The 23766-nt window shown below is 46.4% G+C and overlaps 2 protein-coding genes and 1 pseudogene across 2 annotated transcripts; 1 reads left to right on the top strand and 2 right to left on the bottom strand.

The window, feature by feature from the left end:
- Positions 1–716: 716 nt before the first annotated feature.
- LOC136455037 (glutathione S-transferase T3-like) lies at positions 717–1759 on the bottom strand. Its single transcript, XM_066455228.1, has 2 exons — positions 1662–1759; positions 717–1389 (listed from the first exon to the last, which is right to left on the bottom strand). The coding sequence occupies exons 1-2, from the start codon at positions 1757–1759 to the stop codon at positions 717–719; spliced, it is 771 nt and encodes a 256-aa protein (XP_066311325.1).
- Positions 1760–5119: 3360 nt separating this feature from the next.
- LOC136452819 (WD-40 repeat-containing protein MSI4-like) lies at positions 5120–10525 on the top strand. The gene is made up of 15 exons (XM_066453409.1): positions 5120–5378; positions 6033–6096; positions 6249–6335; positions 6557–6619; positions 6838–6903; positions 6997–7071; positions 7151–7226; positions 8181–8379; positions 8601–8682; positions 9118–9191; positions 9295–9406; positions 9517–9591; positions 9729–9790; positions 9887–9986; positions 10119–10525. Exons 1-15 carry the CDS (start codon positions 5254–5256, stop codon positions 10218–10220), a joined length of 1362 nt encoding a protein of 453 aa, XP_066309506.1. The 5' UTR covers positions 5120–5253; the 3' UTR covers positions 10221–10525.
- Positions 10526–14006: 3481 nt separating this feature from the next.
- Positions 14007–22807, bottom strand: LOC136455036 (vacuolar-sorting protein BRO1-like; annotated as a pseudogene).
- Positions 22808–23766: the final 959 nt, after the last annotated feature.

Genomic DNA, 23766 nt, shown 5'->3' with positions numbered 1-23766 from the left:
TTATCTGAAAAATATTTAGCAACTAGTCTGTTGTGATCACCTTCATGATCTCTGTTGATGTACCTCCTTGTATAACCCCCACGTCGAATAGAGGACCTAGCTGATTCTGCTTCAATCTTAGCTTTAATCTCCTGCTCAAGCTTAGACTCAGTCTGTGCTTCAAGGTCAGACTCAGTAGAATCACTTGAGTTAGTTGACATTATTTGTACTAGTTGTGGGCTGGTGTCTAGTAAATGAGGGAGTGCAGTGAGTGTGAATGAGGGAGTGGCTGTGGACTGGTGTCTAGTGAATGAGGGAGTGCAGTATTTGTAGCTGATATCCACTTGTATGCAACAACCATCTACTGCTTTTGTTTGTCTTTTTCTCAACATCTATATTCTTGTTTGTCTTTTTCTCAACAGCTATATTCTTGTTTGTTTTGTTCTCAACAGCTATATTCATGTTTGTCTTTTCTTAACAGCTACATTTACCCACAACAGCAAGTTTTTTTGTCAACATCCATCTGCTGGTTTCATTAATAATGGGGTACAACCATCAATAGCTTACAAATACACTGCCAATACTAACAATTACACTAATATTAGGAGTACAGCCATGCAACCTAATACATAAACTAATTAACTTAAAGCTTACATACATAGGTTTACAGATACACCGACCAAACTTGAAAACAACTACACTAAATATTAGGGATACATGCATCTCGTGCTGCTTTTCTACTCCTCAGCCAAGTCTTTTGTAATCTGATCCAGTATGCTCTCATGCCTGTTTTTCTCTTTTTCACTGAAGTTTGAGGTATCTATTTCCAGCAGTTTCAAATAGGTGTTATACTTTTTAGCCCTTGCTGATTTTGCTTTCATTGACATTGCTTCATGATACATAACCATATGTTGACTTGGTTGGCTGCTCAAAGGAGATGGCGCAACAGCTTTTCCTATCCCTTTCAGCCTTGCCTTCGCTTTCTTCTGCCCCTCGGGATGTACCTCTCTACTCATGGTTTCTCCCTCTGTGTCTTGGTTGGACGAAGAAGTGTATGCTCCTGAGTTAGATAGCTTGATCCTTTTTGGTATGCTCTCCTCTTGGATGATTCTACGCCATTTGGGCATCTTCTTGACCACATCCCATAGGTACTCATATATAAAAGACCTACCCTTGTTGCCATTCTTGAAAAACTCATGGGCTGCTTTCTTCACCATGTCATCAGATTGCCCACTGCTGCGTGCATTCATAGCTTTAGCATAGGCTCCACTGAACTTTGTGATATCCCTCTTGACATCACTCCAATGTGTCTTCAATTGTTTGATTGACCTCTTGTGGCTATTATTTGGTGCGTTGTCGTTGAACTCAGCGGCTACAGCTTTCCAATAGTACTCAAATTTCCTGTCATTGCTGATTACAGGATCAGTGGAGTGTTTTGTCCATACACTGAATAGCTTATCATTTTCTTCTTCACTCCAATTGATGTGTTGATGCCTCTTTGGTTCTTCTTCGCTGCTATCACCTAACTCTTCAATGTTGACTGATTACTTCTCTTGTTGTGCAGAGCATCAAGAACTTGACTCAGATCCATGAGAAGAAGTATTGGCTGCAGCTCCACCAAGATGGGTGAATTGCAGCACTGATGGTGGCCTATTGCCTACAGTTGCATCCAAAGGACCAACACTTTCATGCAGATGAAATCCTTGAAAGCCTGGTGGAGGTGCTTGAAGCCAACTCCCTTGTTGTTGAACACCTTGAAATATGGGAGCAGATTGGCCATATTGTGGGTGGATTCCCGGAGGACCAAAAGGATTGAAGTTTTGCAGAAAGTTGGATGTTCCAAAGGAAAACTGAGATTGGGGTGTAGGAGGTGAGATCTGACCACTACCCTCTGATGAGTACTGGGATGGAAAGTCCTGATTCAAGAGGTTTGAAAAAAATCTAAAGGGAGGTTTCATTGGAAAGTTGTGTTCTAGAGTAGATCTCAGGTGCTGAGAATTAAGCAACAAGCTTCAAGTTTGAGTTCGTAGAGGCAGCAAGCAGGCAAGTGAAGATGAGGCCAGCGCCCTTCAGTTTTGTAGAGGAGCAAGCAGGCACGTGAAGAGGAGGCCAATGGCTAGCTTTCTGAGCCAACGGCTCCTTGTATGTTTAATGTGTTGTGTCAGATGAACAGTTAAAATAATATTTTTTATTCTCTGGTGGGCTGGGCATATCGCAATGGGTAACTTTTATTATTTCTTTGCTATAGACTGCTGCTATAATGTATCAGCTACCTGGTACCTATTTTTTTATTCTCTATGGAATACTTTCTCTGAACCTCGTGGTTGCTCTTACCACGGCGTTGAGGATAGGTATGGATTTTATAAAAAAGAATGCTAAACTAATATGGTGAGGAGAAGCAATTGACTTTTGGGTAAGGTATGATATTTCTTTTTGAGTAGGATGTTCAGGAATAAGCGGCCGGACCAAATGGAGAATAACCGACATATTCCAAGCTCTTATTTTAGCGCAAAGCAGTCTGAACATGCGAAAGAATTAACGGTAGTCAGTGCTTAACGTCCCCATCAAAGATCATGATGCCGTTCCCGTGCTAACGTCCCCATGAAAAATCGAGAATCGACATATGCCGAACCAACTCGTCCTTTCAAATTTCAGCTACCCCCTAACTACATTTCGTTGACTTCAATTCATAGCTACTCCTACTATGTATCACACTATCACTACACCTATAAACTCGTACGTACGTATTCAATTTGATTGCACGTTATCAAACACGGGGAGCTCAAGTTAAATAATAGGAAAAAGTCTACTCCACCCTCCTCATTATGGGGTGGTCTACATAACCCCTTTAACTATGAAATAGTCTGATTTACCCCATGAACTTTCCAAAACCGTCTATTTTACCCCCTAGGTGGTTTTCAACGGCGGTTTTGCTACAGTGGCAGGGTTTTGTCTTTTTTCCTTATTTCCGCTGAATCTTTGAAAAATCATAGTAAATCACAGAAAAATCATAAAATGAAAAATCTAATTTTGTTGGACTCCACATGAGTAGATCTACACAGTGAACATATAATATGGTACACTTTAGCACAAAACTTTTACTGTAGATTTATATTAATTAGAAAATCTAATTTTGTTTGTAATTAATTAGAATTTATCTATAACTAAGTTATACATGGTCCAATGAGTACGAAATTTTTACTATAGTTTAAGCATATAATAATTAACCTACCATAAAAATTTCACCACAATTGAACCATAGAAGCTGCAGCTATGAATTATTCTAATTAATTACAGACAAAATTGGATTTTTCAATTAATCTAAAGCAACAGCAAAAACTTTGTACTAAAGCGTACTATATTATATGTTCACTGTGTAGATCTACTCATGTGGAGTCCAACAAAATTAGATTTTCCATTTTATGATTTTTCAAAGATTCAGCGGAAACAAGAAAAAGACAAAACCCTGGCACTGTAGCAAACCGTCGTTACTGTAGCAAAAACATGTTACTGTAGCGAAGAGCCGCTGAAAACCTCCCGGGAGGTAAAATAGATGGATTTGAAAAGTTCAGGGAATAAATCAGATCGTTTCATAGTTGAGGGGTTATGTAAACCACCTCTATAATTGAGGGGTGGAATAGACTTTTTCCTTAAATAATAAGTAGTACTTCACAATCACCGATCAAGTCTCGTAGGAGTAGATGAGAAGAGACGCAGACAACTAGAGCCGCCTTGACAGGTTGACTAGGGCCGCCAATTTCGTCTGTATCATCATCATACATATTTTATTAGGACGTATAATATATTTTATTTGCAATAAAAAAGGCATATAAGCAATCAATAGCAGCTCGGAAACGCACCAAAGTCTCAGTTTTCACAATATAATACCTCTTGAAACATACTAGGAGTATTGAATATAACAAAAATGGTAATTTTTTTATAAAAAACAATTGGAATATAAATGGTTTTATTTAATCAAAGGAGGGGGAGATTTTTTTTCTAATAAAAGGAAGAAAAAAGTCCACATTACCTCACTCAATTTTCGCGAAAGTCCGTTTTTTCTCCCTGAACTCCAAAATCGGGCAAAACACATTTCTCAACTTTTAAAACCGTTCATCTTACCTCCTTGACCCTGTTATAAGCAGTTTTGAAGGCGATTTTGTCTTTTTCTTATTTATTTATTTCGGCCGAATCTTTAAAAAATCATAGTAAATCATAGAAAAATCATAAAATATAAAATCTAATTTTATTAGACTTCACGTGAGTAGATTACACAGTGAACATATAATATGATATGCTTTAGTACAAAGTTTTTGCTGTCGCTTTAGATCTATGCTTTTCTATAATTAATTGGAATAATTCTTAGCTGCAGTTTCTATGGTACAATTGTGATGAAAATTTTATGGTGGACTACTTATTGTATGATTGAACTATACTAAAAATTCCACACTCATTAAATCACGTATGGCTTAGTTATAGATTTATTTATATTTAATAAGCATAAACCTAAATGAAATCTATAACTAAGTTATACATGATCAAATGAGTATGAAAATTTTACTATAGTTTAAGCATACAATAATTAGCCCACCATAAAAGTTTCACCATAATTAGACCATAGAAACTGCAGCTATGAATTATTCATTTTAATTACGAAAAAGCATAGATCTAAAGCTACAACATAAACTTTGTACTAAAGCATACTATATTATATGTTCAATGTGTATATCTACTCATGTAGAGTCCAACAAAATTGGATTTTCCATTTTATGATTTTTTATGATTTACTATGATTTTTTAAAGATTCAACCAAAATAAATAAAAAAAAAGACAAAACTGCCTTAAAACCGCTTATAACTAGGCCAGGGAGTTAAGATGAACGGTTTTAAAAGTTGAGGGAGGTGTTTTGCCTAATTTTAGAGTTCAGGAGGAAAAACGGACTTTCGCGAAAATTGAGGTAATGTGGATTTTTTCCAAATGAACGAAAACCAACTTCTTCACAGGCTATTAGAAGGTCCACGGTCCAGCCCAACTTATAGCAGGCCACGAAATACTCTCTCCGGCCTTAAGATTACTCGGCCCAGCCCAGACAGCCCCCGCTCCGCTCCGAACATTGGATCCCTCTGTCTGCTCGCAACGCAGGCGGAACCACCGAACCAGGGACTCCACAAGCGTCCAGGCTCGAGACGCCAGCACGCTCTCGCAGTAGCAGCGAGCGTGCCGTGGGAGTGAGAGGCGCGGGGCAGTCGCCGGCGTCGACCAGCGGTGTCGGAGATGAAGGAGAGAAGCGGCTCCAGGGCGGCGGTGGACGAGCGCTACGCGCAGTGGAAGTCGGTCATCCCCGTTCTCTACGACTGGTTTGCCAACCACAACCTCGTCTGGCCATCCCTCTCCTGCCGGTAACTTCCTCTGCCCACCGCACCTCCTCTTCCTTCCGGCTCGCCCTTTCGGTTGTTTCGTGCCCGTAGCCACCGTTTCCCTGAAGATTCCTGCAGGATTAGGGTTTTGATGCTGGTGAGATGGAGTAGGGCGTGGTTCGTGCCTAGGGTTTTGATCCGGGGTTGTACTTGCGGTGACTCTAGATCTGTCCCATGGATCGTGCGTTGGTGGGAATAGCGTGGGAAGGGGCGGGAATGATGGGTCTGGATGGTGGATTAGCGTTTTGTGATGCTAGGGTTTATGGGTGGGTGGGTTTTGGCGGGTGTCACTGTTTGACAGTTTGAGGGGGTAGAAGCCTTGTCTTCATGTTATTAACTTATTACTAAGCAAAAAAATGTTATTAACTTATTATTGCTGCGGCTACTTGTTCAATTTGAACAAATCTCTGAAAATTCCTAATGCACAGTTGATTAGAGTGGGAACATGATTTTGGTCATGCACCTTATGTGCATGAGTGCATCAGAGTTGTGCTTGTGCAGCATCCTGTTATCTCACCAGATAATTTGAAACTAATGATAAATATTTGCACATTAACTGCTTTCTGTAAGATGCTTGTCCCCTCCTCCATGTGACTCTGCAACTTACGATACTGATATCTGGTTGTTCGGTAACAGGTGGGGGCCACAGTTTGAGAAAGCTACCTACAAGAATCGTCAACGCCTTTACTTATCTGAGCAGGCAAGTGCATCTGCAAGCATATACGTATTATTTTATATCAGTTTGAAGAAGCAAATGCTGTCAATGCTTAGGTTTTTGTTGGCTGATGAGTATGCATGCTATCGTTATTGGAGCTAGCTAACTGTGGGGTTGCTTTTGTGCTATGCTTTCAGACGGATGGGAGTGTGCCTAATACTCTGGTTATCGCAAACTGTGAAGTTGTGAAACCAAGGGTTGCAGCAGCTGAACATATCTCGCAGGTTAGTTATTGATTGTTGCATTGATTACAGTTGTGTTTGGAGAAAGCAGAAATGCGTTAGTTTTAGCTGTGTCTCTTGTGGTGTTTCTTTGATCTTTGATTCCAGTTCTCATCTCAACATAATCAGAAACTTAAGACTTTTTCCAGTCAGAGTTTTGTCTAAACTGCATTAGAATGGTTCCAGACGATAGTGCTCACCAGATATCTACATTCCTTTTGCAGTTTAACGAGGAAGCACGATCACCTTTTGTTAAGAAGTACAAGACCATAGTTCATCCTGGTGAAGTAAGGGTTATTTTATATTGAAGTTGGCCTTTTTGTATTTTATTAGTCTACTTTTTACATGTTGCTCATGCAGATCCTAAAATGTGGCCACTATGTATTGGCTTTTCAACCTTGTTCCTCAGCTTGCTTTCGTATTTGAATTGTAGTTATACGATGCTTTGTCTGATTTATTAAACCAGATGGTTGATGCATTGTTTGTGTCTTTACCTTGCAAACAGGTTAACAGAATCAGGGAGCTTCCACAGAACAGTAAGATCATAGCCACTCACACTGACAGTCCAGATGTATGTACAGACCTTTATACTGCTGTTTAATTCTTGTGAGGCATAATGGGTTGCGGTTTTATGGGTGTCAACCTTTTTTCCATTGTCATTCAGGTACTTATTTGGGATGTTGAAGCACAGCCAAATAGACATGCCGTCCTGGGAGCTTCCGAATCTCGCCCTGATCTGGTATGATTCATTGTTTAGTTCAGTGTGTCAGATGTACTCTTTTTTGGCACAGGGCTTACTAGCATGTACTGTTTGTTAGATATTAACGGGACATAAGGAAAATGCGGAATTTGCGCTTGCCATGTGTCCAGCCGAACCATATGTCCTATCAGGAGGTTAGCCTATTTTCATCTTGTACGTTTGTGTTTTCCTACTCCCTTAGGGGTCAACTATTTATCTAGTTTGTTTGGATGTCTCATGCGCAAGCTTTAGCTCCAAGTAAGTCTCGTGGAATGACAATATGTTCCCTTATTGCATTGGCAAGTGTCCTTCCCCTTAGGATGTGTATCTTTCTTCACAAAAATGTGTATGTTCTACTACCTGTTGCATTTAATTACTTAGTCATTAGTCAATCTTGTGCCCTAGGATTTATGTCTCAATCCATTTGACGCATAAATCTGTGCAGCAGCGTCTTTTTAACTCCAATTGACTATGTTCTCTTTTGGAAAATTTATTATCGAGAGTTGGATACTGTCCATGCCCATTATGGCACTTTGTTGGGACTGAAGGTAGCCGTTATTTAAAATTAAAATCTTGTGCCATGAGCTCGCTCTCTGTGATGCTTACAAGTGTTAGTTATCTTAATATACTAGACTAGATTTGTCATAACAGTTAATGATTGAATTATTTGTCTTCTAACAAGTAATAAATGTTCCTGGCTCACGTTCGATTTATTTATTGAGAATATGCAATTGTCACTTGGGCCCCTCCCAGACTTGTGAACTCAACTTTTGATTTCATGGAAACCAGTGCATGCAAGTGTGAGCAGGTTCAATCCTGATTTAGCTGTCTGATAGAATGAGAGATACCATGTCAACTTTAAGATACATGGAAAATAAATTAGAATGGAACCTTAGTCGTCACCACACCATATCAGCCTATGTAATAACCACGTGGTTAAGTTCAGTTTGGACCTAAGATGATTTACATGAAATTTTTTTGGGACTGCAAAGTTCTGTTTTCCAGCTATACAGACCCTATGAAAAGGGCAGTCCTTTTTCAAAGTCTATTGCTTATTGCGCTTTGATAAATGATAACCTGTGTTTTGTTCAAATACATAACTTAAATAGGAAAGGACAAATCTGTTGTCTTGTGGAGCATCCAAGACCACATATCTGCCCTTGGGGATTCCTCGTCTTCTCCTGGAGGATCTGGCAGCAAGCAGTCTGGTAAAACTGCAACTGAAAAAGAGAGTCCTAAAGTTGATCCTAGAGGTATATTCCACGGACATGACAGCACTGTTGAAGATGTTCAGTTCTGCCCTTCCAGGTAAATAGTGTTATCTATTTTCTGGTTGCCTTCGAAACAATGGATGGACTCCAAACATTAGCATATATATCAACATCATCATCATCCAATTTTTCAAATGTTCATTGTTAAAACAATTCTTTTTGTTTAATGCTGTTAGGATCAGTGGTCTTGTTTGTGAATATGCCTTATTTTCATTTATATTAATACCCTTTTCTTTTCTTTTCTTTTCGGGGATGTAGTGCGCAGGAGTTTTGTAGTGTGGGTGATGATGCTTGTCTTATTCTGTGGGATGCTCGAACTGGCACTGGCCCAGCTGTTAAGGTGACGTTCTTCTGTTCCGCATCTAATAGGATCAAGTATGTTTTTGGCCGAAGTTGAGTGCGTGAATGCAATGTGCCTTCTTTTGTAATAACATAGCTTCAAGCAAAGAGGTGATAGGCTTTTAGCTTTTAACGAGACCATTGTGACTCACATGGAATTATTTACCTGTTGCATGATTCTTCTGCTTCTAATTCTGTTTTCTCGAATAGTTATTCATTTCATTAACCCAATTGATATAATGTGTTGAAAAATTGAGAGATTTATTGGTTCTGGTGAACAATATTTTGTTCAGTTTTTTTCTTTAAAAAACTTCTTCCAAACAGGGTGTGTTTTTTTGGTAATATGGTGTACCTGTCGATCTTCTTTCTCAGGAAATGGAAATTTTACATTCAGTATGAACTATGACGTTAAAAGTTATTTATTCTTTATTTCCAGGTTGAGAAAGCTCACAGTGGAGATGTTCACTGTGTTGATTGGAATCCCCTTGACGTTAACTATATCTTAACTGGGTATGATGGCATTAAGGCTTAATTCAGCATAATTTGTGATTTTTTTCCATTTCCATCAGTTCCTTACATATTTAAGTAATGAATGTTTCAATTGATATTTCAGTTCTGCCGATAACTCTGTCCGAATGTGGGATCGTCGCAATCTGGGTTCGGGAGGAGCTGGTGCTCCAATTCACAAATTTGAGGGCCATAAAGCTGCTGTTCTTTGTGTTCAGGCATGTCAAGATAATAATTTTTCTATTATGTTCTCTTTATACAGATATGGTTGACACCTATGATGTTTTTGGATACCTTTTTGCCATAATTCTAGTGTTTTGGATTGCAGTGGTCACCTGACAGAGCATCTGTTTTTGGAAGTTCTGCGGAAGATGGTTTCTTAAACGTGTGGGACCATGAGAAGGTAACCACTCATATAAACTGAACTATTCTTTTCTGAAGGAAACATGCACAACTATTGGTGAAGGTGATTGGATTCAGTTGCCTGTGATTTCTCTTGTACTTCTCTGGCCTGACTAATATAAGTTTTTGTACTGGCAGGTTGGGAAGAAGAAAAATTCTAATGTCCCATCTGGGCTTTTCTTTCAGCATGCTGGTCATAGGTTTGTTGTGTTTGTCTCAGATGCAAAACTAACCCTTTGCATACATGCTTCTATTTTTGCCATGCATTTCATAATTCATGCTGTACATCTTGGCAGGGATAAGATCGTAGACTTCCACTGGAATTCGTCAGATCCTTGGACAATTGTCAGTGTCTCTGATGATGGTGAGAGCACTGGTGGAGGTGGAACACTGCAGGTACATCTCTTTCTTGCAATATTGCAAACAAGTGATTTTATAAGAGAAATATCAATCTGCATTTTCATAGTTAATTGGAGTTACTAAATCTACTAATGATTGCCTTCTATTCTTACTGTTTTGTTTGTGCAGATATGGCGCATGAGTGATTTGATCTACCGCCCTGAGGATGAAGTTCTTACAGAACTGGAGAATTTCAAGGCTCACTTGGCCAGCTGTGCTCCGAGAAATTGAGTCATGTGGTTATCGTGGAATTCAATCCTGTGAAAACTGAGTCGGTGATGTAGTTTCTTGGCCATAAGTATGGCCCCAATTGACATTGGATCTGTCCTCCGATGCTCCTAGAGCTGTACCCTTGAGGGGCTTGTGCCTTTGTGAGCTTGTGTTAAACCTGTTGTATGACTAAATTAGTATGTTCGCAAACGCGTCAGAGCTGGATGTCTAGTCTGTAGGCCAACTATTGGGATATTTGCCGGATATTGTCAACAATTGTTCCAGATTTGTGTATTGGATCTAATGTGATTGTCAGCAATTGCTTATTTTTATGGCTCGTGTGAGGGTGGGTCTGAGCGTGTTTGGTTCGGGCGTTTTACCCTGTTGCATATTAACAGCGGCACCTGATCACTTTATTTATTGTTTGTTTCAGCTGCTGCCTAATCGATCGACGCGGTATCAGATACCTGGCCTTCATAACGACGATGCTGCCCACTTTCTGGCGTTGTCCATTGCGTTCTTCAGCCTCGAAACCAAACAGAAGACGTACTTCCTCCCTCCCTTATTATTTGTCGTTTTAGGTTTTTTTGTCATATGACTAAATTTATAGAAAATACATGCAACATTTGTATATCTAAATAAATTTATTAAAAAACTAGATTCAAAGATTTATCTAATGATATCAATTATGCATTGTAAATATTAATATTTTTTTTATATAAAATTAATCAAAGTTATTTCTCAGAAAGCGAGAAATACTTATATTTAGGGACCGAAGGAGTAAAGTATTGCATTGTAACATATTGTGGTAAATGATTACATTAACATTACTGTCCCAAAATTTGAACCAAACAGCACACGAAGGTTTCAGTCTGGATATATTCGTACTCCCTCCGTCCAGAAAAACATGCAATTCTAGCACAGTGTTACGTTTTAGTATCTTAAGTTTGATCAATTATAGATAAAAAAGTATCAATATTTGTGATATCAAATAAATATTATTAGATTAATTAAGAAATATATTTTTATAATAAATTGATTTGGAGCCATAAATATGAATACTATTCACAGAAATTTGGTTAAACGTGAGCTGCCTTTTCTAGCACGCAACCCATGGTTGCATGTTTTCATCAGCCTGTTCGCTTGTTGGTTTCAGTCAGGACTTATCAGTCAGCCAACAATATTTTTCTCTCACGACAAACCAGCATCAGCTAATTTATCAGTCCAGAAACCAATCTCTCACGACAAACCAGCATCAGCCAATTTATTAGTGCAGAAACCAATCAACAAACACACTCAATGAACAGAGCGAGTAGAGTACATCGGAACAAGATAAACCGACATGCATGTGCCATTGTGCCAAAAAGCGTATGTTGATAGGAGTTCATGTGTTGCCGGGATTTTATCCTTAGACCAGAAAGCGTTATTCCCGTTAACGAAGTACTCTACTGACCTGCCCTGGTTCCGATCTCAGCACGACGGCAGCGGAACAGAGGACAGCAAGAACAGGTGAAAGAACCGTGCTAGCACGTGACGTGAATCTAGACCACACGCGAAACGCCAACTGGACGAACTGTGGAGCAAATATGTCCAAAGTGTCCACCTTCAGAAGATGGTAAGATGGACGTGCATATGCTGATGGGAGCGCACGTATCTTGCCGGTGCTTAGGGCGTCCCCAACAATGTACAAATTGCTAGTCAAGCTGAAACCTCATTGGTCAGAGCAAAGACATGGCAGCGCGCTAGCGAGTCACTCCTAGCTAGGCTCGCACGTTCTTCGAGAAGACCTCTCACAGTTTCCGTGATCTCTCCGTCTCAAAAAAAAACACGTAATTCAACAGAGTATCTTGGTTTAGTATCCCAAATTTAATTAATTATAGATAAAAAATATTAATATTTATGACATCAAATAAATATTATTAGATTTATTATAAAATATATTTTCTTAATAAATTAATTTGAAGTCATAAATGTAAATAGTATTCACTAGAAATTTGGCCCAACATAAAGTATTTTTGCTGGCACATAACCCGTAATTAAGTGTTTTGTTGACAGAGGGAGTAGTTGTATAGTCTGACATTTGTTTTTTTTATTTTTTATTGTTTCTTGGCTATCGAAGCGGTGGCCGGTGGTGCGGTGTTCTCTCAGAAATCAGAATTGATGCGAGACACAGCCGCGGCCAACGTTCTCGTCGTCTCATGTCTGTTCCTGCGTCTAACATCTGATCAGGCTGTGCAGTTAACTTTTTTTTTTGGCTAACACACGCATACGTTTTCTAAAGAAAGAATAATATCGTACTAAGTCAACGACTTGCAAAAGCGTTGATAAATTCTAAAATAAATTCGTAGGCTCCACCACAAAAACAACAACAACTAAGATACGTGCAATTAACTACTTGGTCGTATGTACCTCTCCAATTCAACGTCGCAGAAGGTGGGGAGAAAAATATCCAAGAGCGCATGGAGAAAAGAAATATTTTTACATCGCACGGTTTAAAACTGTCATGCTGAATGAATGATGATCGAGGAGAAATTAAAGCGCAGATTGTTTGCTTCATGCTGAATGAAGACCTCTGATGATGGATTTCTTTGATACTTCTGCCAGCGAAAACGATGCGAAAGCTCGGTTCTTCTCTTTGCTGCAAGAAAGGAGATTCATATACGAGTATACGACCATGCTTTGCAACCGCAAATGGATGCAACCGCAGATGCTTGTTTGCAGCCAAAAGATTTCGATGAACTGGACACCTTTTCACATTTTGAAAAATCAAAGCAGGTTTTACAAAAGTGGCCCTGACGACTGAGACCAAGGTCGCAATTAGGCCGAGAAAGGGAAAATGGCCCACTAAGGTTGGGACTGGACGCTGGTATATGCTTTGTTTCAGGGGATGTTATGTTCACAACGCCGAAAAGAAGTCATGTTATCGCTCATCCCGGATATTTCCCATATAAAAATATTTTTTTCTTCACTACTGGAAGTGCCTTTTTCTTCATTCTTCGTGGAAAATTATTTTTCTTTTTGGTGGGACATTAGAAGGAAAATTCTCTCAGTTGTTTTGCAAAAAGAAAGGAGAATAGTCTCGGTTGGGAAAAAAAGGGTCGTTCCCTCGAAGAGAAATTGTTCGAAGATGCATAAACAAATGACTTCTACTAATCACGTACTCCTATGCAGGAACAGTATGTTGCTACTGCTACAGCAGCGCTCAACAAGCCAACAACGCAAGGAGCACTTCTTGACTTGTTGCTATCACCCGTTTGGATCATGGGAATTAAATTTATTTAAATAATCATAATTTAGATATATATTAATTAAGTTAATATAATTGTATATAAATTATATTTGTATATTATTGTTTAGGGGCTCTTGCGTTTGTACCCTTGTTTTGTATCGAAATTGTGATTTTGCCCCTATTTTTTTGACTTTGTGAATTTACCCTTACTGTGCCATTCACGAAGCACCAGTTTGCCCCTGCTCCGTCATCCACCCCTAACGGTGTTAAACTTTGTACAAAAGGACATAAATGCCCATGCGATTTTGCCCCTGTTTGTTATGCCTAATTGTGATTTTACCCTGATTTAGAATTAGACTTTTTTATTGTATGTCTAATTATAATTATTTGAACTCAGATTTAATATTGATAAATATTCAAAATTTTGGCAGCACCTTTGCTATATTTTGCTAGCATCATGACAACAATATGAAGCACATATAAAACACATAAGAAAAATCATGGAGAACCACAACATTTCAAAGTCTACCATACAACATATCAACATGTCCACAAAAGTTGTGAAAAAAACATGTCCACAAAAGCTACAGGTCTACACCATGTCACATGTCCACAAAAGCAACTACACCGTGTTATATACTATTGTTAAACTCTCACCGGTCTTTTGTCAAGGATAGGCATCAATGGATAGTTCTCCTTCACGCCTCGTTCAATCAGAGAATCACTATCAGCAGCTCTCTTGAGATTAGAAGCAAACAGATTCAATCTATCCTGAATATTCTTGTTAGGGTGCTTGATTGAGGTCTAGTCCAACGACTCCCAAATTGTGTACGAAATTGTGCGTCTTCATTCGCCTCCTTCTGTAGAAGTTCTTCAGTCTGAACAAGTAGTTCCTGATTGACCCTGCTCAAATCCCTAAGCTGCTGCAACTCAGATTCTAAGCCAGCAGGGCCACCACTTATCTGCACAGCCTCTACGTCTTCCTTCAGATCCAAGGGCAAGGTTATATTTCCTTCCAATGAAAGAATAGAATCTGGTAAGTCCATTTCCTTCAGCCTGACTCTAGTGATCTCACTAGCTTGCTGTAATTTCTCTACTTGGGTCCGGATAATATTATCTACCATCTCTGTGTACTTAGAGAGTGCTTTCATGCTGTCATTAGGCACAAGTGATGAAAAAAACCTTTCCTTGCTGGCATCTAAAACTTCAGCCAAAGAGGTAGGCTTTACAAGGGACACTGCAGGGAGGGCTCCCAAGGAACCAGCAGCTGGAACCCGCATCAGGTAAACACGATCATTCTCCTTCATAGCCCTTTCCAAGTTGGTTTTCATGTTACTTTCCAGCTTGTTGACTGAATCCAGAAGCTGGGCAGCAACTCCCTTCGCAGTCTTCTTAGCATCTGCCAAGGCACTCATACCAATCTTTAAACGTACAATTTCCTCAGCAATTTCTTCTTTCTGATGAAGATCTAATGAATACCTATAGCAAGCATCGGCGTAGAATTGAGCAGCTTTCAGCTGGACATGGGACACCCATGTCTTATCAAAGTGCTGACTTAGAGGAGGTGCACTGAGAGCTGCATATGCTTCTTCATAGAATATGCCCACCTGAAAAGATATGTGAACATGTAATGACGAAGAATTAGTTAGATAGCACATTGACACCAAAGTTTTGCAGAAGAAAGAACTGTACGGCATCATGAATAAGAATGTGTTGTATTAATGGTAGCTAAAATGAACCGTGCAACTCATATACAATTAAGTCATCATATATAACTAAATCAAATCAATTGTAGGAACTAATCTCACAACTGGATACACACACGAACTTGCTTGCTAATTCCTAAACAACTTAAGAAACATTCAGAGCTTTCATTCATTCCACATCAATCCAAACTAAGCTCCCATATCGCAAAACCTAAACAATAGGAAGTAATCACGCACCTGCCGCGCCACCTTGGAGCACAGCGCGGGTGGCTTCCCTCCACTAATGACCTTCTCAAAGAAGCACTCCTGCGCCTGCGCGAGCATGAGTTTCTCCAGCATGCCGGCGCACTCGGGCGTGATGTCCACGGTGGTGGCCCCCGTAGCGACAGCCTTGGCCGTGACCCCGCTCTCCCTGAGCCACGCGAATGCCCCCGCCGCACTCTGGAAGGCGCCGCACGCGGTCTTGATCCCGGCGTCGGTGGAGCGGTCCGCGGCAAGCGCGATCTGGGAGTAGACGGCGCCGAGGTTGAAGAGCACGGCGGCCTTCTCGAGGTGGACGGAGGCGAGGGCTCACTTCTTGTTCCCCTTGAAGGCATCGTGCCAGGTGAAGGTGAGGGAGTGGACGTGGGCGCGGTCGGCGGAGATGGGGAAGCGGGGCTCCACGAGCGCCAGGGCCTGCGCGTAGGCGAGGAGCGCGTCGCGGCACTGCTCTAGGGAGGACGGGTCCGGGAGGGAGGGCTGCTTGACAGCGGCGTGGAGGTCGCGCACCACGGTAAGGTAGTCGTCGGCCGCGGCGACCTCGCGCTCCGAGTAGACGGAGGCGATGTAGAGGCGCAGCGGGCGTCCAGGCACCGGAGCCGCCCACTCTGCCCGCCCCTGCGCCCCGGCCTGCTCCACGCCACGTTGCCCCGATGCCGCACCTGCTCCGCCCGCCCTGATGCCGACGCTACTTCGAGCCGCCGCACCCACGCCGCACGCTCCGCCGCCTAGAACCGCGCTGCCCGCTCCGTCCCTCTCCGATGCGGTCGGTGTCCTGTGGAGTCGAGAAACAGCCAGAAAGGATAAGGGGCAGTCTGGGCATTTAGACTTTTCTTTTTAGGTTTCGAATTTTTTTAATCCATCTATTCGATGGCCATCCGACGGACGTCCAAAGCAGGGGCAGACGGACACTTCAGTTCAAAATAACAAGGGCAAAAATACAAAGTTAAAATAGTAGGGGCAAAATCACAATTGGAGTACTGAACAAGGGCAAGAACACAATTCTCCCTATTGTTCACTCACACACTACAACATAACTACTAGGTTCAAACCTTGAGCACACGCTCGAACACTTAGCACATAGCGGAGCTCCCATCGCTCTCGGCCCTTCAGACTAGAGTTCGACTGGGCCTCTTGCAACCTCCATCTTTCTCCCTTCCATTTGTAACCCCACAGCAAACTTTGAGCATCTAGGCTCAGGAATAAAGTCACCGACCAACTTAAACTGGACGTAGGCCACATTGCCTGAACCAGTATAAACCCTGTGTCATTGAGTGCTAGGTCACATCCGATCACAACGTACGATAAAACTATAAATATTTACGTATTGGTCACTTTCTGCACCGACGCCGGGTCCCTATCTATTGAATCAAAGACCCATGACATGCTCCTCCCTACATCGACGCCTATACAAATCCAGTGGTTGCTGCATGGATTTAATCATAGAACTAGATAAGCTCTTTTGCATCGAATAAAATATATCAAACAAAGCTTTAAGTATTGTCGGGTACCTTAGAATGGGGTACCCCAAGCAAAACGTCAAATGGGTTGCCCAAGTCCCATCTAAAAAATAATAATGATGATAAAAGCAAAAGGATAAGTCGTGGGCCCCTCCCCGTCGCGACCAGGCCCACTGGGTCCTCCTCCTCCTCGCCTCGAGCCCCGAGAAGGAGGTCTCGACAGCCCGGCGAGGCTCCCTAGGGAGGCCTCGGCAGGAAACGCCGTCTTCGCCTCGCCCGAGGCTCTCCACAGAAGGCCTCAGCAGGAGGCACGTTCCCCATACCGCACGAGGCCTCTCACGTGGAGCCTCAGCAAGGAGCCTGATCTTTGTCTTGCGCGAGGTCCCATTCTCCGTGTCGCTCGAGGCCGGCTTGCCCGCGGTCCGTCGCCCCCCGCCTCGGCCAACCCTCCCGACAGCCGGTCACGTCCCATTAATGCTTTCAACCACTCCCGTGATCTCAGCCGGACAGCGGCTCAACGTCACAGAAAGACCGACGCGACCCGAAGTCGCATCAGCACCATACCGGCCAGGACAGGGCACGGCGGGGATTACCAGCCACTGTGTCCAAACACTGTGACCACGATCAGCCGCCGTCAGCGCCTGGGACAGGATGTGGTGGGGGTTACTGGCCACTGTGTCCTACCCCTGTGTCCATGATCAGCCGCCCGCTCAAGGCCTCGGCCCTGTACACCAAGGCCTCGGCACTGTACATCAGGGCCTCGGCAATGTTGGGGTCCGCGCCTACCGAGACCCCCCCACCGCAGTACCAGCCTCGGCCCCGACCAAGTTTCAGCCTTGTGCATAGTCCGTCCACAGCGGCTTATGGTCACCGCCACATCCACTCCGAGGCATTCCTGGGGCTTCCACAACGCACAGGACAGGGGAAAGACCGACGTGATCCGAAGTCGCATCAGCACCATACTGGCCAGGACAGGGCACGACGGGGATTACCGGCCACTGTGTCCAAACACTGTGACCACGATCAACCGCCGTCAGTGCCTGGGACAGGATGTGGCGGGGGTTACTGGCCACTGTGTCTTACCCCTGTGTCCACGATCAGCCGCCCGCTCAAGGCCTTGACGCTGTACACCAAGGCCTCGGCACTGTACATCAAGGCCTTGGCAATGTTGGGGTCCGCGCCTGCCGAGACCCCCCCACCGCAGTACCAGCCTTAGCCCTGACCAAGTTTCAGCCTCGTGCATAGTCCGTCCACAGCGGCTTATGGTCGCCGCCACGTCCACTCCGAGGCATTCCTGGGGCTTCCACGACACACAGGACCTGATGGGACGACCACGCCGCCCCAGTACTCCAAGGATGGGCCGCTCCGACGACCACGCCGCCACAGGAACAGGCCACAGGGCTTGGACATGCCGTCCCTGTCGGCACGACGCCGCATAGTAATACATGTACTGCCCTTGTCCCCCCTTCAACTATAAAAGGAGAGGACTTGGGCCACTTAGAGGGGACGCCCGGAGGACACACACGCACACCTTCCAGCCGCTTGAGAGCAACGTCTCAGACGGCCCCACGACACCCTGCCGAGACCTGGGACAAGTTCCCTCTCTCCCCTAGCTTGTAACCCCCTACTACGAGCACTTCGGTGTAAGGAATACAAGTTCTATCCCTCAGACTGGACGTAGGGCGCCGATTGCCTGAACCAGTATAAACCTTGTGTCTCTTTGCATCACCATCCGGAATCGGGAGCACGTAGAACAAATTCACTAGTCGGTTGAGGACCCCTCGGTCCGAAACACCGACAGTTGGCGCACCAGGTAGGGGGCGTCTGCGTGTCAGTTTCGTCATCCCAGCAGGTTCCGAATGGCAGACCCCATGCGACCATTGCATCTCGGCACCATAGTTTGGTTCGGGAGCCTAGAGTTCATGTCTCTAGGGCATGAGTACGACATGGTACTCCTCGCTCCTCGAGCCCCACCGCCCGACGATGAAGTTACGCACCGGCAGCCCAGGCGCAGGCGGCGCCCGAGCGGCCGCTCTCGCCATGCTCGCCAGGCACGACACGGGCAAGACCACCCCGACGTTACGCGAACCCGGGGCAGCACGCCACTCCCCGCCGATATCCTACAACCAGCTGTTGGTACGGGGTCCCTGGCTGGGGACCTGTCTGGCCTGAGCTTGGACAAAGGGAAATCGTCGGTGGCTCGCGATGATGCCCAGTCGTCAAGCTCCGCTCCACCACTCCCTGAAGAACCGACCCCGGCGGAGCAGAATCTGGCAACGACATCATCCCCGTACCCCTTTGGGTTGAAAAATGCCACCGCTTCTTACACCTACGCGTACGCTGCTGCTCATGAGAGTCCCTCAGAACGCTGCCAGCGCTTCGGTCTCGACCTAAGCACCCACGCTGACTCCTCGGATGAGGACGAGGCATGGCTCGGAGTGGATTTCTCCGAGCTCCACGACCCTGGGACTTTGCGCCAGTTCTTGGCCGCAAGCGACTACTGCTTCGGCTACTCCGACTCCAACGACGAAGGCACTTACGACCCCACTCGCGAGTGTTTTCACGTCGGGCTTGGGATGCCGAGGGCAGGCGAAGAGGATGAGGGGGTAGGTAGCCACTCCCCACTTCATCCAGGGGCGGGCGCCGTCACGCCCCCACGCAATGCCCTGCCGACCGCACGAAATGAGAACGTCACTCTTGCACGACCTCAGCGCCCAGACCTAGAGCAACTCCGTGAGCTCCAGGCCAAGGTCGAGCAAGACCAACTCCTTCTGCAACAGCTTCGAGACTCTCTCGAACAGGAATAGCGAGGCCGCGGCGAAGGTGGGGGAGCCCGACGAAGAGCTCGCGATGTGTATCACCGCATCCATGACGACGAAGGAAGCGAGCAACCCCCAGTGTTCAATTGCGCCAGCCAGAACGTTGTGGCTACGGCAATACTGGTTCACGCAATGCCCGAGCCTTCTACCACGGAGGGGCGGCGGGTCCGCGGCGAGCTCCGTGATCTTCTAGAGACCGCTGCGGTTCAGTAGGCCGAGAGTTCCACCTCCCGACGGCGCGGGGGCGCCTCGAACCTTCTCACGGCACCGCCTCGGCAGGACAGGGAAGCCTCGGCTTGTCCTGACCTCGACTGAGCGCCGATAGCCCACAGGGTCCCCGTGCTTCTGGATCGTCTCGGCAATCGACGCGAGGTGTAGGGAGACCATGAGGTGGTCAGCAGGCGACGACGCCACGACAACGAGGGGCCCGCCCGGGGCTACCACCCACACTGAGGCGGTCGCTACGACAGCGGTGAGGACCGCAGTCCTTCCCCTGAGCCGCCAGGCCCTCGGGTCTTCAGCAGGGCCATCTGCGCTGCTCCTTTCCCCGCCCGGTTCCGACAGCCGGCCAATCTTGCGAAGTACAGCGGCGAGACCAACCTGGAGCTCTAGCTCACCGATTACCGCCTGGCCTGCCAGCTAGGTGGCGCGGACGATGACCTGCTCATCATCCACAATCTCCCTTTGCTCTTGTCGGACTCGACACGAGCCTGGCTCGAGCATCTCCCTCCCTCGCAAATCCACAACTGGCGTGACTTGGTGAGGATCTTCGTCGGAAACTTCTAGGGCACATACGTGCGCCCTGGGAATTCCTGGGATCTTAAGAGCTGTCGCCAGAAGCCGAACGAGTCTCTCCGAGACTTCATTCAGCGCTTCTCCAAACAATGCACCGAGCTACCCAGCGTCGGCGACTCGAAGATCGTCCAGGCTTTCCTCTCCGGCACCACTTGTCGGGACTTGGTCCGAGAGTTAGGTCGCAACGTCCCACGCTCTGCTGCCACGCTCCTCGACATCGCCACCAGCTTTGCCTCAGGAGAAGAGGCTGTCGGAGCCCTCTTCCCCGATGCCGATACCAAGGCTTGACCGGGGGGAGCTTCCCGACGACCGAACTGAAGCACGACAGCTTGTGCGCCGAGCCAAGACCTACGCCCTCTACAATGGCAAATTATACAGGTGAAGTCCCTCAGGCGTCCTTCAACGATGCATCAGTTCCGAGGTGGGCCAAGCCCTGCTTTGGGACTTACACGCAGGCGCCTGCGGGCACCATGCGGCGCCTCGGACGCTTGTAGGGAACGCTTTCCGCCAAGGGTTCTACTGGCCGACGGCAGTCGCTGATGCTACCAAGCTAATACGCTCCTGCGAAGGTTGCTAGTACTACGCTCGGCAGACACATCTCCCGGCCCTGGCCTTGCAAACCATCCCCATCACATGGCCGTTCGCCGTGTGGGGGCTCGACATGGTCAGGCCTCTGCAAAAGGCCCCCGGGGACTACACGCATCTACTGGTATCAATCGACAAGTTCTCCAAATGGATCAAGGCCTGTCCGATCAATCGAATCAAATCTGAGCAAGCGGTGCTGTTCTTCACTAACATTATCCACCGGTTTGGGGTCCCCAACACCATCATCACCGACAATGGGACGTAGTTCACCAGCAAAAAGTTCCTGACGTTTTGTGACGACCACCACATCCATGTGGCCTGGTCAGCCGTAGGACACCCAAGGACCAATGGCCAAGTAGAGCGTGCCAACGGCATGATCCTACAAGGCCTCAAGCCAAGAATTCACAACCGGTTGAAAAAGTTTGGCAAGAAATGGCTCGCCGAGCTCCCATCGGTCATCTGGAGCCTGAGGAACACTCCGAGCCGAGCCACGGGGTTCACGCCTTTCTTCCTAGTCTATGGGGCCGAGGCCATCCTCCCCACCGACCTGGAATATGGTTCCCCGAGGCTGTAAGCCTATAACGAACAAAGCAACCGCACAACCCGAGAGGACGCCCTCGATCAGCTAGAGGAAGCCCGAGACATCGCGCTACTACACTCGGCCAAGTATCAGTAGAGCCTGCGGCGCTATCAGGCCCAACGCGTCCGAGGCCAAGACCTGAAGGTAGGCGACCTAGTGCTGAGGCTAGCACAGAGCAACAAGGGTCGCCACAAGCTGACCCCGCCATGGGAAGGACCGTACATCATCGCCCAAGTCCTGAAGCCCGGGACCTACAAGCTGGCCAACGAGAAGGGCGAAATCTTCACCAATGCTTGGAACATAGAACAGCTACGTCGCTTTTATCCCTAAATTTCCAAGCATTGTATATATCGTTTCTCGAAATGCAATTAAAAAAGCGCTCTTTAGTTGGTCTTTACTTTTCGAGGAACCCCCCCCCCCCCCCCCGAGCCCACAGTAGGTCTCGGCAGTACAATAAACACAATAAGGGAGACTTGGCTCTGCCTTAGCAGAACCAAGCCTCCCTCGGGGGCTAGATGGGGGACTTCCCCTAGGTCCCACGCGCCTTTTTTAGTTGCTTTTCGAAAAAATTCCTATGCCAAGTCTCTAGCAGGCTCTGACGAATCATTTGTAGAGACTCCTCGGACCAAGGTCTGTTTCCTAAGCAAGAGGCCGGCTGAGTCGCGAGACAGCCTACGCCCCCGGGTTACGGCACTCCCTCACTACCTCTCGCTCAAGGGATGGCTTAGGCCCCAAAGGGGTGTTTTGCAAACGAAATCGGATCAGGAGCAACAGAGGGCAAAGGCTCGGAAACATGAGAAAAACAACTAAGAAACACAAATACGTTAGAAATAAAAGCCTCGACGGCCACAAACGTTATGATACAAAAAAACACAAATACGTTAGAAATAAAAGCCTCGACGGCCACAAACGTTATGATACAAAAATAACCCCTATTCTATCTTTACATAGCCCCCGGGGCCCAGATTAAGGCTCAGGGCCCCCAGCACCGGTAGAGGGTAGGGGAGGAACCACCTCATCTTCAAAGAGCATCGCCAGCGCCGTGCCAGGGCCTTCCACCGCCTCCAGCAGCTTCGCGACCACCGCGTGGGCCTCCTTGTCATCATCAGGCATAACGTAGCCATCACTGATGGCTAGGAGGTCGACACCAAGGTAGTGAGAGGAGATGATGGCCATCGCCCGCTTGACACCCATGTGCAGCGCCCCTCGGAGCCGCTCGCGCATCTGGCTGCTCAGCGCAATCAAGTGGCTCCCCAGGGAGCTGCCCGACTGAACCCCCTCGACTTCCAGGGCCTCACAGGTGGAAAGGGCAGCACGCTTTAGCGCCTCATGCTCCCCGATCTCAGTCTCAAGCACCGTCTGCACCGCGCTGGAAGCTTCGGTGGCCCGAACGACCTCCGCCTCTGACTCTGCACCACGGAAAATGAAATAAGATCGAGCCAGAGAAAAAACAACCTAAGTTAGGGACGGGAGCCCATGGAGCTCACCCTTGGCCTTCAGCTCCTAGCGTCGGGTCTCGGCCTGGCAGGCCTTGGCTTTTGCCTTCAACCGCTAGGCCTTGACTCGAGAGGCCTCAGCCACCCTAGAGGCTTCACTCCCCAGCTCTGTGTCATACGAGGAAGTTAGAAAGCGAACATAAGGGGAAGAAAACAAAACAAGGGGACTCAAACTCACCCTCGACCGTCCCCCTCAAAACCATAGCCTCGAATTGCGAGGCCTCAGCTGTAGCAAGGGCCTCGTCCAGAGCGCCTTTGGTTAGCCGGTGCGCACTCTCCTCTGCCCCCAGCTGCTCGGCGAGGGCCTTGCCTGAGGTCATCGCTTCTTCAGCCCGGGACCTGAAGGCATCCCGATCGCTGACGGCGCGGGTAAGCTCCTCCTCTAGCTCCTTGATTCGCGCCGCCAAGGGGGCGAGCTGCATCTGGGCCGTGGCCGCCTCGACCTTCGTGTCGGCATAGCGAAGGCGGAGGTCCTCCACCTCCGTGCTTTGGGCCGACAGAAGCTCGTTAGCATCGGCAAGAAGGCCCCTCTGCCTCTGAAGCTGGTCCCAGATTCCCCTCTCCCACCGGAGGAAGACCGACTTCCCAAGGGACCGGGTCTCGAGCTCCTGAGGAGGCAGAGCAGAGGTCATCGATTGC

This window comes from Miscanthus floridulus, chromosome 5 (assembly GCF_019320115.1).
Source record: "Miscanthus floridulus cultivar M001 chromosome 5, ASM1932011v1, whole genome shotgun sequence".
Taxonomy (NCBI): Eukaryota; Viridiplantae; Streptophyta; class Magnoliopsida; order Poales; family Poaceae; genus Miscanthus; species Miscanthus floridulus.
Note: the sequence above shows the minus strand (reverse complement) of the source record. Positions and strands in the feature narration are given on the sequence as shown.

Coding starts and splice junctions, on each gene's coding strand:
- LOC136455037 (XM_066455228.1), bottom strand. CDS start 1,759: ATGGCCAATCTGCTCCCATATTTCAAGGTGTTCAACAACAAGGGAGTT. Junction 1,390..1,661: donor GATTTCATCTGCATGAAAGT/GTTGGTCCTTTG, acceptor TCCTGTAATCAG/CAATGACAGGAAATTTGAGT.
- LOC136452819 (XM_066453409.1), top strand. CDS start 5,254: ATGAAGGAGAGAAGCGGCTCCAGGGCGGCGGTGGACGAGCGCTACGCG. Junction 5,379..6,032: donor TGGCCATCCCTCTCCTGCCG/GTAACTTCCTCT, acceptor GTTCGGTAACAG/GTGGGGGCCACAGTTTGAGA. Junction 7,072..7,150: donor CCGAATCTCGCCCTGATCTG/GTATGATTCATT, acceptor ACTGTTTGTTAG/ATATTAACGGGACATAAGGA.